This window comes from Ictalurus furcatus, chromosome 18, assembly GCF_023375685.1.
Source record: "Ictalurus furcatus strain D&B chromosome 18, Billie_1.0, whole genome shotgun sequence".
Taxonomy (NCBI): Eukaryota; Metazoa; Chordata; class Actinopteri; order Siluriformes; family Ictaluridae; genus Ictalurus; species Ictalurus furcatus.
Window position 1 is genome coordinate 17497883 of NC_071272.1, and position 13295 is coordinate 17511177.

General features: G+C 39.5%; 1 protein-coding gene across 1 annotated transcript; it reads right to left on the minus strand.

Annotated features, from left to right (window-relative positions):
• Positions 1-565: 565 nt before the first annotated feature.
• Positions 566-12102, minus strand: htr3a (5-hydroxytryptamine (serotonin) receptor 3A). The gene is made up of 9 exons (XM_053649419.1): positions 11818-12102; positions 11638-11682; positions 11398-11507; positions 8220-8389; positions 7748-7908; positions 7164-7374; positions 5579-5809; positions 3549-3551; positions 566-1556 (listed from the first exon to the last, which is right to left on the minus strand). The coding sequence occupies exons 1-9, from the start codon at positions 12100-12102 to the stop codon at positions 1270-1272; spliced, it is 1503 nt and encodes a 500-aa protein (XP_053505394.1). The 3' UTR covers positions 566-1269.
• Positions 12103-13295: the final 1193 nt, after the last annotated feature.

Genomic DNA, 13295 nt, shown 5'->3' on the forward strand with positions numbered 1-13295 from the left:
TTTTGGAGCAATTATTATTTTACGTAACTGTTTATGTACACATGCAACTATGGAGCCAAACTACTGTATGTCTTCTGAGATGAGTGTGAGTTGATTTAGACTTAAACTGCTAGCTCTAAGCTTCTCTTACATATTAGCTACCTTAGCCTCATAGCTTCAGTGTAAAACTAAAGAAGCAAACGCAAGATTCCAAACACCAAATCAGCATGTGTATGATCACAGGTATGTAAGACATTGAGATATTTTTGGATATTATCTGCCATTAAAAGACAACATTTGCACACTTTAGATACATTGCATTTCAGTACACACTTCAATGAAGAGAAGAAGACGGTGTCATTAAAACGATTAAGGCATACACAGAGACTAGAAATGATGGTAAAAATGCAACAGCGAGGTACGTATGACAAAATGACTCCATTCTGAATTGCTGTTGATGATGACAGAAGCTCAAAATGTGACATCTTTAACAGTCTTCATAAATATATTCATAGCATTATATTCACGTTGACATTTCACATGTGACCATATTGTATGTTTTTTCCACTTGTGATTATGTGAGAAATGTGAAAATTGAAATCAATGCCCTATATGTGGAAAAATTGACACATGGACATCAAATGAAATTAGGTAAGAAAATCATGTCAGAATGAATTGTTTGAGAAATCACATGTGGAGAAAAAAAATCCATTTGAAAAGTAAATGAATCTTATGAGAAATCACATGCGAAAGATTAAACCACATGCCCCAGATGTAGAAAAAAAAAATTACGTGACAAAATGAATCATAAAATAAAGAAATGATGTGTTTAAAAAGAAACGTGAAAAAAAAATTATGAATCATGTGAGAAATCGAATGTGGAAAAAAAGTATGTGGAAAAACAAGGGACTTTTCAGATACGGCATAGTAGCTACAGACAGAAATGCTGGTTATTTGCTCTGGTTTAAGGTTCCGACTTCATCGATTTCTATAATGCTTATTCACATCTTACACACACTTGTACACAACCAAACATTTTATCCGACATTTAAAGTGACATCAGCGGTTATATATTGCAATAAAAGCTGAAATTGAGTTGCGCATTGAGTGGCGCTGACACACCTACCGCAGTCTTAGCACACTTTGTGCTTCACCAACTAGCAATTCTGGTGTAGGACACCGGTTGTGTGTATTGAGTGTATGTCATTTTTACACAAATGTGTTTACTATCAACACACAACAACTGCTTTTAAGAAGAGAGACAGCGTAAGGAAGCATTTCCCTGCTCTCTCAGGCGTACTGCCAGACGGACCAGAGTGTGCCAAGGGTGATGCTGTACGCCAGCATGGCCAGCAGGTAGACCCTGAAGAGCAGCACGTCCAGCACATAGCCCACCTGCAGCCACTCCTTTGCGATGTCTCGACATGCCTGTCTCTTCTCTAGGTACTGCCGGATCGATGAGACTTCATGTAGGATGTTGTCCATGACTGGAGGAGTGCTGTCCCGAATGGGAAGTCCCATAATGAGATTCCTATCCATGTCTCTGGAGCTGTCACAGTGGTGGTGGTTACAGCGGACTGGCAACAGAAAAACAGATACATTATGTAGCCAAAGGTCTATGGACACCTGAGCATAACATCCACTGATGTCATGAAGTTGGAACCACTCAGTTGTCTGGCATGTCTATGTATGCTGTAGCATTACAATTTTCTAGCCCAGACTTGTTCCAGCATGACACAAAGTAAGGTCCATAAAGACATGCTTTAACAAGGTTGGTGTGGAAGAACTCAATTGGCCTGCACAAAACCCTGACCTCAACCCCAGTGAACACCTTTTGGAATCGGAATACCAACTTCATGCCAGGACTTTTGCCAGACATCAGTGTCCAAACTCTTCTGCTCTTGTGGCTGAATGAACACAAATCCCCACAGCTATGGTCTAAAATTTAGTGGAAAGCCTTCTCAGAACCATGGAGGTTGTTATAGCTGCAAAGGGGGAACATCTTAATAATAATGCCCATGGTTTGAGTAATGCCAACTTGTCATCCATCCATCCATTTTCCATACTGCTTATCCTACATAGGGTCACAGGGAGCCTTGAGCCTGTCCCAGGGAGCTAGGGGCACAGGGTGGGGGACACCCTGGACAGGGTGCCTACCTATCGCAGGGCAACGGCATGCGAAGTGTGGAGGGGGGTATGCAGGCTCCATGCACACAGGGCGGGGGCAGAATTCAAGCCCCCAACCCTAGAGGTGCGAGGCAGCAGTGCTTAATCACTAAGCCACCATGCCCTCCCCCCACCTTGTCAAATTCTATTTATTCTATATTATTGTCATAGATCATTTAAAATATTACATGGGTTAAATGGTATAAATGGGTTAACAGGGCTACGTGCCTGCCATTCAGAGATACAAAGATTTAATTTTTGGCATCCATCTTAACAAATGTTTTTAAGTGAATTATTTTGAAGAATTGAGGCTGGGGCTGATTTCTTTCTAGCCCAGACTAAAGATTCATACAGCCATCAGCGAGTGTCATGTCAGATGATTGTATAAATTTGATTCCTTTGGGTGAGAAAGTAAAATTTGATAGACTAAATACCCATTGTTCAATCTAAGCACAAATTACACAAAAGATAACAAAACTGTAAGTTTGAACAAAAAGGTTACAACTTGTCTGTTTAACATGTTTGGTATTCGGAGGAATATTTTCTTTACTTCACTGACAAATATCTAACTTGCCAAAAAGATACTGCATAGACACAGTACATGTTTGAATTTACACCCAGAATACTTCCTTAGTTTTTAGCTACGTTAGCATCAAAACTACATAAATGTTGAGAACCTAACATGTCTTTGCTGATTGACTACATTTGAGGTAAGTGTCATTTTATTCTGCTAAACATTTTTTTAGATATTGATGAAGAACAACATAATAATCAGACATTAACGGGGGGCCGGGTGACATGGTGGTGAAAATTGCTGCCTCACAGCTCCAGGGTCTCAAATTCAATCCTGAGTTCTGATTTGTGTCTGTTGGAGTTTTGTTTGTTTTCCCTGAGTCCATGTGGATTGTGATTCTCTGCCATGATAAAGCACTTTCTGAAGATGAATGAATAAATAATAGGGGGTGTCATTCCACTTTCCTATATAATGAACCATTTTTCAAGGAACCTTTTTTTAATCCCTCATTTTCTCTCTAATTTGGTCTTGCCAGACAGCTCTCCCCTAACATATGATAGCAACCAATCAGGGAGGGAGGGTGAAGGCCAACACATGCTTTCTCCAAGACACATGAAGTCAGCCAACCACATCTTTTGAACTGCTGCTCATGCTGTGTTACAGGGCAGCGTAACACACTCCGAGTAAAGCACTACCTCTTCTGCATGCATGAGCTCACAGATGCCAATGATTGGCTAGAGTCACTGTGATTGACGTGGGACTCCCTCCCAGACATCACGGCCAGTTTTGCTCTCTTGGACTCTCGATCGCAGATGACAGTGGCATCATCAGGATTCAAACTCACAATCTCCAGTTGATAGAGCAAACGCTACTAATATTTTAAGCTAACTAGCTTTTTACGTCACAGCAGACTGACAGTGGAAACAAGACCAAACCATTAGGAATATAAACATTTCTTTGCTGTGTTGATAAATTATTAATAATCTAGTTGCATGTTAAAACTAACTGTATAACTAATGGTTAAACCATAAACCGCAAATGGTCTGACTGACAGTGGGAAACTATTGGAAACTGAACCTCCATGGGTTCCTCCATTTTCAGAAACCCCATAGAGCTCTTATAGTGCTCCTATTGTGCTTTTTCAGATATTACCTTTCATGTAGTGTGTTATAAAGCTGCTTGTGAATGTAAAAAGTCTGCAAAGTTTCAAAAATCAAAGTGCACTGCAAATGGAGTTATTGCCTCCGAAAAGGAAGAACCGATTCTGAACAGCCTGAAACGAGTCGTCAGTATTTCTAGACTTACTTCCTGTACAAACCTACGTAGGTTTGTAACAAAAAAACCCACTTCTGGTCTTCATCGGCTGCTCACAAACAACGTGTACCTTGAACTGCCCTCAAACACTACAGCTGTAGTTGCGTCCTGAAAGAATTAGGTTCCTGTTGTCGCCATGATTAGAAGACGTTGTTTTCTGCGCTGCAAAAATTCTGCGCTTGCATGGACTCCCAAAGGATGAGGATGTAAAGCGTCAGTGGTTAGAATTCATTTTAAAACGATACCACAGCAGTTCAACTCCGACCTTTGTTGGTGTTCCTGTCATTTCAATGAAGACCGCTTCTCAAATCTAGCTGAAGTCAACACGGGATTTGCGAAACGATTATTCATTAAAGACAAGGCCATACACATTTTATTTGGACCATCTTGCGCCTCTGGATCGCAACCTGTAAGTACGATTAATTATTTATACATATATTTTCTACCAAGTGTTCCAAATGTGTAGTTTTGTGTTGTATACATGTACAGCCAGTGCACAGCTGTAGGCCTCTGCTAACCGGCTAACTCACATTATTTTCTTGAAATGCCTCTGCTAATCAGCCGTGGGCCCGATATTCCCTAAAATTTGGTCAATTAATTGAGATTACATAGCTATATTTCAAAGATTTCTTTCTCCGAGACTTTGTCATTAGTGAACAGTGGAGGGCTATCTGTATTATAATATGTTGATAAGGTAAAACCAACGACATTATTACTGAGCTGAAATTGAGATGTGGTAATGGGCGTTTCCTTTCCGACACGCACTGTAAGCGGTAGACCAATCACAACAGACTGGGAGATCTGACCAATCAGAGCAGAGTAGGTGCTCTGAAAGGAGGAGTTTAGAGTGAACGGATCCTTGAGAGAATCATTTGTGACACTGAGAAAAAGAGACAATTCTGCAATGTAAAATATGTGAAAATTAAAGTGTTTTTTGACCTTGGATGCATGTAAACCTCTTGTATCACATCTCTAAAACAAAATCAGGCACAAAATTAGGCACTTTTAATATAGCATAATATGGGCACTTTAAAACTGTATGTCCGAAGTTGTAATCATCTTGTAAAAGCATAAAACTCTTTTTTTTTTTTTACTAAAAAAAAGCAGTTGGATATACATTGTATACATATACATTATATGTATATGTATCATATATATATATATATATATATATATATATATATATATATATATATATATACATTGCAATTGCTCTTTATAACTTGCAAAATGAGGCAAATTTTTGTTAGGTTTTGCTCCAGAGTGGTACTAGCAGGAAATAATGGTACTTAAGCATGGAACTGTGGAATGAAAAGGATTCAGTTGTGAAAGCGGTTTCTTCTTCCTTCTCCCTGGACATCAGATCTGTCATTAAATGAAACATTTCTAATATAATATATACAATTAAGCACCAAAATAGATACTGTAGATTGCTAATGGCACCATAAAGTAAGGTACTGACTAAAGACCTACCTCTTCATGGAGTACTTAAATTAGCACTTTGTTGTTGTTTTTTTGTTGTGTTCATTCTTTTTTCTAATGTTCAGTAGAAAAACACCTTTAACAACTTTTTTTTTTGCCACTGTACCTCTTCTGCATGCCCACCTGTGTTCATGTTGTTCTCCCTGTAGCGTGGCAGGTCGGACTCATGTGCCAGCAGGGAGCAGAACTTCTTGTTGCGGATGCAGAGTAGCAAGGTGGCCTTCTCCAGCACCAGGTACTTGACCCACTGCGGCACATGTGTCTGCAGGTCCTGTTTATGCACCAGCCTCACAATCAGCACTGTCTCCGTGAGGCTGATCACCAGCAGGGCCATGCACACAATAAAGTACACACCTACCCCAAACACACACACACACACACACACACACACACACACACACTAAACATCACAACGGTAGTGTAAACGGTTTCTGCATTGATATTTACTGCAGATACTTCTGCAACTATTTAAAACATGTTCTGGTAAATAATTGGCCTTAATTCAAGTTTTAACATGAGTGATGGAAATGAGATTGGAAAAACTATCAATGTTAAGCACTAATAGGAACTAAACTTTATTACTGTTGTACTATTATTTAGACTGTTATTTTTCATTATCCATGTAAAGAAAGTGTGGCCTCTGTGTCTGTCAGTCCCATTGAAGGAGGTGTGGCCTCTGTGTCTGTCAGTCCCAGTGAAGGAGGTGTGGCCTCTATACCTGTCAGTCCCAGTGAAGGAGGTGTGGCCTCTATACCTGTCAGTCCCAGTGAAGGAGGTGTGGCCTCTATACCTGTCAGCCCCAGTGAAGGAGTTGTGGCCTCTATATCTGTCAGCCCCAGTGAAGGTGGTGTGGCCTCTATACCTGTCAGTCCCAGTGAAGGAGGTGTGGCCTCTATACCTGTCAATCCATTGAAGGAGGTTTGGCCTTTATACCTGTCAGCCCCAGTGAAGTGGGTGTGGCCTCTATACTTATCAGCCTCAGTGAAGGAGGTGTGGCCTCTATACTGGTCAGCCTCAGTGAAGGAGGTGTGGCCTCTATTCCTGTCAGCCCCAGTGAAGGGGGTGTGGTCTCTATACCTGTCAGTCCATTGAAGGAGGTTTGGCCTTTATACCTGTCAGCCCCAGTGAAGGAGGTTTGGCCTCTATACCTGTCAGCCTCAGTGAAGGAGGTGTGGCCTCTATATCTGTCAGTCCCAGTGAAATAGGTATACCTGTCAGTCAAAGTGAAGGACGTGTGGCCTCTATACCTGTCAGTCCGTGAAGGAGGTTTGGCCTCTATATCTGTCAGTCCCTGTGAAGGAGGTGTGGCCTCTATACCTGTCAGCCCCAGTGAAGTGGGTGTGGCCATTATAGTTCTTGTGGCCTCATAGATAACCATTTCTTTCTGTTTGCATAATACTGAATCACATTGTGTCTCAGTGTATATTAGCATATATAATTATTGGCTAATTTAAATGAGTAGGTCCTATATCTCTTTTCTGAGGGAGAGCTGCACATCACTAAGAATAACATAGTGGTCATGTTCAAATAAATACAACACAATTCAAACTCTGATTCATACATGAAGACAATTTCCACTACATGACACTTTCATAATTGATAAAGCTTTCATGGCTAATGACAGGCATTTTTCACTCTGTCATGCTGCTTCACACAGCACTAGTATTCCATCCATGTTTTTTTACTCAAAACAAGATGGACCATTTACCAATGAGAGGGGTGCCAATGGCGGTGGCTGGCAGCGTGTCGGAGACGATGATGAGGAAGACGGAGTATCCCAGCAGCAGAGTGATCTTGAAGGATACTCTCTCTCCGCTGTCGGGGGGAAGGTAGAAGCCCACTATATCCATCACCATCAGGAATATGCTGGGGAGAAGTAGATTGACGGTGTAGAACAGCGGTCTGCGGCGAATCACCACCTGAGGGTAGCAGCATGAGAAGCAATCTCCCAGTAATGTGGTGACAAAGCTGGAAATGTAACATTTTTATTGCCATGGTTTGGCCAGACCTTTCTCTCATCCCAAATGTAATCAATCAGTAAAGACATGTTTGGTATCTGAAGTTTGCTTCTGTAGTTTTGCACTGGAGCTACAAAGCTAATGCTTCTTTCAAGTAAACAAAAAAAAAACAATGCTTTTCATTAAGTAAATAAAGTGGTAAACTTTGGGCAGCACATTCTTGTTTGATCAACTCAATTTGGAGTAAGAAAATGGTGTAAATATTTAAATGTTAGTTGTGGTATCATAACAGAGGAAACTCTAATAGAGAGCAGTGAGAGCAGGTGGTACACACGTGGAACTTCATTTCAGCATAGTAGTCGTCATTGTCCACACTGAAGGACTTGTATTTGGACAGGACGTGCAGCAGCTCCCACTCTCCCTGGTTCATGAACACAGACTTGTCGTCTTTCACTTCCTGCGGGGTCCTCATTAGCGTGATGTTGATGTCATTAACTACAGGATGAGAAATGCTAAAGGTCACTTCATTCAGAGTGATCGCTGCTTCCTGGAGAGAGGTACAATGCTGATGGCCTTGCCGGGGCTCAATTAAAATGGTGTTACCTTGTTGTGAAAAAATGTCCTTATTATTATTATTTTCATAATAAACTACTGAAAGTGCAATGGGTTCTTCATTATAGTATTTCACAGTTTCGTGTAAACCTGATTTCTGCAGACGTATAATCTAATTAGCCATATTCAATCATTTCTCCAGAGAGACAGCACTATGGTGGTCTTATTGTGTAATATAGGATAGGTGATCTTACTAGTGTGCAGCCAGCTCTGGAAAGTGAGGCTGCATTTCTGGACGTCAAAGGGGAAGTTGTAGATGTTGAGAGAGCAGGCTGTTACCACCTGAATGGGCTTGTAGTTCTGCACGAGTCCTTCGTTGCTTACATACACATATGGAATGTCAGGAGACTTTCCAACATCTACACTGTAAGGATAAACCGATAAATAAATAGATAAATCCCCATAGGAAATTTTAAGAAAGCAAAAACGTTAGGAGTCCAGAATGTTAAAATTCTATGTGTCATTGAAAGTAATTAGATACAACAGTAGAAGGTGTTGTTGTTGAACAATTTGTACTGTTGTCTATGCAATACTCTGAAATATTATTCAGTGGTGGTTGGGCTAATTGCAATGAATCAAATTTAATCTAGACATTCAGGTTTCTATAGAGGTTTAGATTTCAACCAGAGCGAAACTTTTTAATACATATACAGTACTGTGCAAAAGTCTTATGCACCCTATATTTTAGTACAAAAAATTGTTAAAGATGTTTATTTTATGACCTCTACATGGTGCAAATGGTACAAAACCATTTTATATTTCCATACATAACTTTTCCAACCAAAAAATGTAAATGTTACGGGGAAAAAAATGTTTGTATGTCAATAAAGAACGCAACATATTATGTAACAGATCACTTCAAAAAGGAAAAAAAAACATGATGAAGGCTGCTGGGTTTTGCATGCAAAAAAAAAGAAGAAGAAGAAGAAGCCTCCGGAGTCTCGGGAAGAACTGGCAAATTCTCCAAAATGCTCAGTAATACTTACCTGAGACAACAATTAAAAAATTAAAAAAGCAAAGGGTTGTCACACCAAATATTGAAAATATTGACTTTGTTTAGTTTATTCCTGTTTACTGCTCTATTTTTTTTAATGTAAAAACATTTATTTTTTTATTTTTGAAGGCATCTTTGCTTTGTAGCATTTATTTGCATGTGCCTAAGAATTTTGCACAGACAAAAAAAAAAAAACATATACAGTGAGGGAAAAAAGTATTTGATCCCCTGCTGATTTTGTACGTTTGCCCACTGACAAAGAAATGATCAGTCTATAATTTTAATGGTAGTTGTATTTGAACAGTGAGAGACAGAATAACAACAAAAAAATCCAGAAAAACGCATGTCAAAAATTTTATAAATTAATTTGCATTTTAATGAGGGAAAAAAGTATTTGACCCCCTCTCAATCAGAAAGATTTCTGGCTCCCAGGTGTCTTTTATACAGGTAACGAGCTGAGATTAGGAGCACACTCTTAAAGGGAGTGCTCCTAATATCAGTTTGTTACCTGTATAAAAGACACCTGTCCACAGAAGCAATCAATCAGTCATATTCCAAACTCTCCACCATGGCCAAGACCAAAGAGCTCTCCAAGGATGTCAGGGACAAGATTGTAGACCTACACAAGTCTGGAATGGGCTACAAGACCATTGCCAAGCAGCTTGGTGAGAAGGGGACAACAGTTGGTGCGATTATTCGCAAATGGAAGAAGCACAAAAGAACTGTCAATCTCCCTCGGCCTGGGGCTCCATGCAAGATCTCACCTCGTGGAGTTGCATTGATCATGAGAACAGTGAGGAATCAGCCCAGAACTACACGGGAGGATCTTGTCAATGATCTCAAGGCAGCTGGGACCATAGTCACCAAGAAAACAATTGGTAACACACTACGCCGTGAAGGACTGAAATCCTGCAGCGCGCGCAAGGTCCGCTGCTCAAGAAAACACATATACATCCCTGTCTGAAGTTTGCCAATGAACATCTGAATGATTCAGAGGACAACTGGGTGAAAGCGTTGAGGTCAGATGAGACCAAAATGGAGCTCTTTGGCATCAACTCAACTCGCCGTGTTTGGAGGAGGAGGAATGCTGCCTATGACCCCTGGAACACCATCCCCACCGTCAAACATGGAGGTGGAAACATTATGCTTTGGGGTTTTTTTCTGCTAAGGGGACAGGACAACTTCACCGCATCAAAAGGACGATGGACGGGGCCATGTACCGTCAAATCTTGGGTGAAAACCTCCTTCCCTCAGACAGGGCATTGAAAATGGGTCGTGGATGGACATTCCAGCATGACAATGACCCAAAACACATGGCCAAGGCAACAAAGGAGTGGCTCAAGAAGAAGCACATTAAGGTCCTGGAGTGACCTAGGCAGTCTCCAGACCTTAATCCCATAGAAAATCTGTGGAGAGAGCTGAAGGTTCGAGTTGCCAAACGTCAGCCTCGAAACCTTAATGATTTGGAGAAGATCTGCAAAGAGGAGTGGGACAAAATCCCTCCTGAGATGTGTGCAAACCTGGTGGACAACTACAAGAAACGTCTGACCTCTGTGATTGCCAACAAGGGTTTTTAAACCAAGTACTAAGTCATGTTTTGCAGAGGGGTCAAATACTTATTTCCCTCATTAAAATGCAAATCAATTTATAACATTTTTGATGTGCGTTTTTCTGGATTTTTTTGTTGTTATTCTGTCTCTCACTGTTCAAATAAATCTACCATTAAAGTTATAGACTGATCATTTCTTTGTCAGTGGGTAAACATACAAAATCAGCAGGGGATCAAATACTTTTTTCCCTCACTGTATATGGCCAAAAGTTTGTGGACACCTGACAATCACACCCAAATATGTGTTCGTCCCAAAAATGTTGCCACAAACTTGGAAGCACACAATTGTATAGGATGTCTTTGTATGCTGTAGCATTAAGACAATAACAACGCCCCTGTGCGCAAAGCAAGGTCTATGAAGACATGGACCAAGTTGGGAGTGGAAGAACTCAAGTGGCCTGCACAGAGCCCTGACCTCAACCCCACTGAACACCTTTGGGATGAACTGGAAGACCGACTGCACCCCAGGCCTCCTCACCTGATATTAGTGTTTGACCTCACTAAGGATCTTATGGCTGAATGAGCCCAATTCCCCACAGCCACGCTCCAAATTCTAGTGGAAAGCCTTCCCAGAAGAGTGAAGGTTATTATAACAGCAAAGGAGGAACTAAGTCTGGAATGGTATGTTCAAAAAACACATATGGGTGTGATGGTCATGTTTCTACCACCGTTTGGCCATATATTGTGTATCACTCATTGTTTACTTGACAAGTTGGCTGAAAAGTGAAACAAACTACAGTGTAAAGGGAAATATCAACTCTGTACTCACAATTCATTAATGAGAATATCAGGTACCCAGACATTTGCCGTCGGGATTGAGATCTGCCGAACATCATCGAAATCCTCTGGATTCCACACAAGGAACTCATCGATCCATTGCTTCATATGAGACAAGTAGACATTATTATTATTATTATTATTATTATTATTATTATTATTATTATTATTACCTGGATGGTTTGAAAATTGCATTCATAAGTGTGTGAGCTTGTATTTCACCATATCTTACCTGCCTGTACCACACGTATGTTGTCAAAACCTGGTTCTTCTCATCCTGAATTGCACACAGCATACATTTTTATACACCATTCATCCATGATCAGTAATGATTCTAATTTTAAACAATAATTAAACAAATATTAATCCTGCCTGATCCTACTGATTTCTGTTTAGCGGTTCTTCCACTCACCACATTCAGGATTGAATAGACCATTAAATCGATGGCCACCATGGTTGAGTCCCGCCAGTCTTTTACAGGTCGCACTCCTTTTTTATATCCAGCACTTAAATACTCAGACAGGCGCACTAAAGTGGCATTGGCGAACCGGCCAGGGTTACTGCCCAGCCTTTTAACTGAAAAGTGGGAAAGAAATATGAATTTGTAAATAAATTCTACTAAAAAAGAAAAGATGCAAGGAGTATTTAAAACAGTTAACACACCACGTTTTTCACATCTCACCTTGAGCGCATGCATTTGTATTTTGCACATTCATCCAAATTATTTATTTATTTAAATAATTATATATGGAGATATATATATATATATATATATATATATATATATATATATATATATATATATATATATATATAGATAGATAGATAGATAGATAGATAGATAGATTTATTGTGTTCACATTATGTCTTTACTTGATTTCACATGCGCAGTTGCAGCTTTTACATGTTTTTTCATGTATCATCAAATATCCAAAAAATGTGGTCATATATGAAGTATATGTGATTTTCCAATGTTTAACCAAAGTTTGTTTTCCCCAATATTCCAAAAATACACTCGTAACAATCCTCACACAGGAGACTTGAATCTGAACGTTCCAGATTGTTGCGGTGAAACTCTTTTATCAATGTAATTTCAATTTCAGTTTTTAACTTTTGGTACCACTGAAGCCATTTGTTTTTTTGTTCTAATAAAAACAGACTATTACTGTTTCTTATGTCTTAGGGTAGAACACAATATACCATATTTCCATATGATATACAATATATCACATTTCAATACCCTTTACTAGAGATGGCACCGAGCCAATACCCAGGATTGCTATAGGGCCAATTCCAGCAAAAAATAGTGGATGGGATATCAGCGGAACAAAGAATGAATTTGATCGGCTCATGTAACAAATGGAAAAGATTGGAATTAGGTTTGAAAAATGTTTTTTTTTTCTTTGGTGACTGGAAATGTTTACCTATATTTATATTGTTTGCAATATTTTCAATGATTTCAGTGTTTACAAGAGACTTGACTGTATATTTTTCAGGATTGATTTTTATCGATTTATTTTGCTGTTGATTTTTTACAATTATTTTTAAACTGTGGTTTGATTGTGGTTAGCTACACATTATAGTTGCATTTAGCCTACATTCTAATGGCAAAAAAAAAATCTCGACATTATGCAGTTCAGCTAAACGCACCGTAAATCCCTCCTGATAAACACATAGTATGTTATATGTCAAGCTGGATGCTTCAGCTGTTAATTCTGTGGGACAAACTATACACAGCATACCAGATACAATTAACATTTAACATTTACAATTAACGTTAGATCACTATGTTTCATTTGGAGTGTTGTATACAATACAGAGCAAAAAAACAAACAAAAAGGTACTAAATTGCAACATGGAAAGGTGCACCTTGTGTACCTTTAAAGTAAT

Bases quoted from the DNA above. Each gene is read 5' to 3' on its own strand.
- htr3a (XM_053649419.1), bottom strand. From the start codon at position 12,102: ATGCATGCGCTCAAGGTGAGATGTGAAAAACGTGGTGTGTTAACTGTT. The intron at 11,508-11,637 runs GTAAGATATGGT...TCTCATATGAAG, and splicing joins CATACGTGTGGTACAGGCAG to CAATGGATCGATGAGTTCCT. The intron at 7,375-7,747 runs GTGTGTACCACC...TGCTACCCTCAG, and splicing joins ATGCTGAAATGAAGTTCCAC to GTGGTGATTCGCCGCAGACC.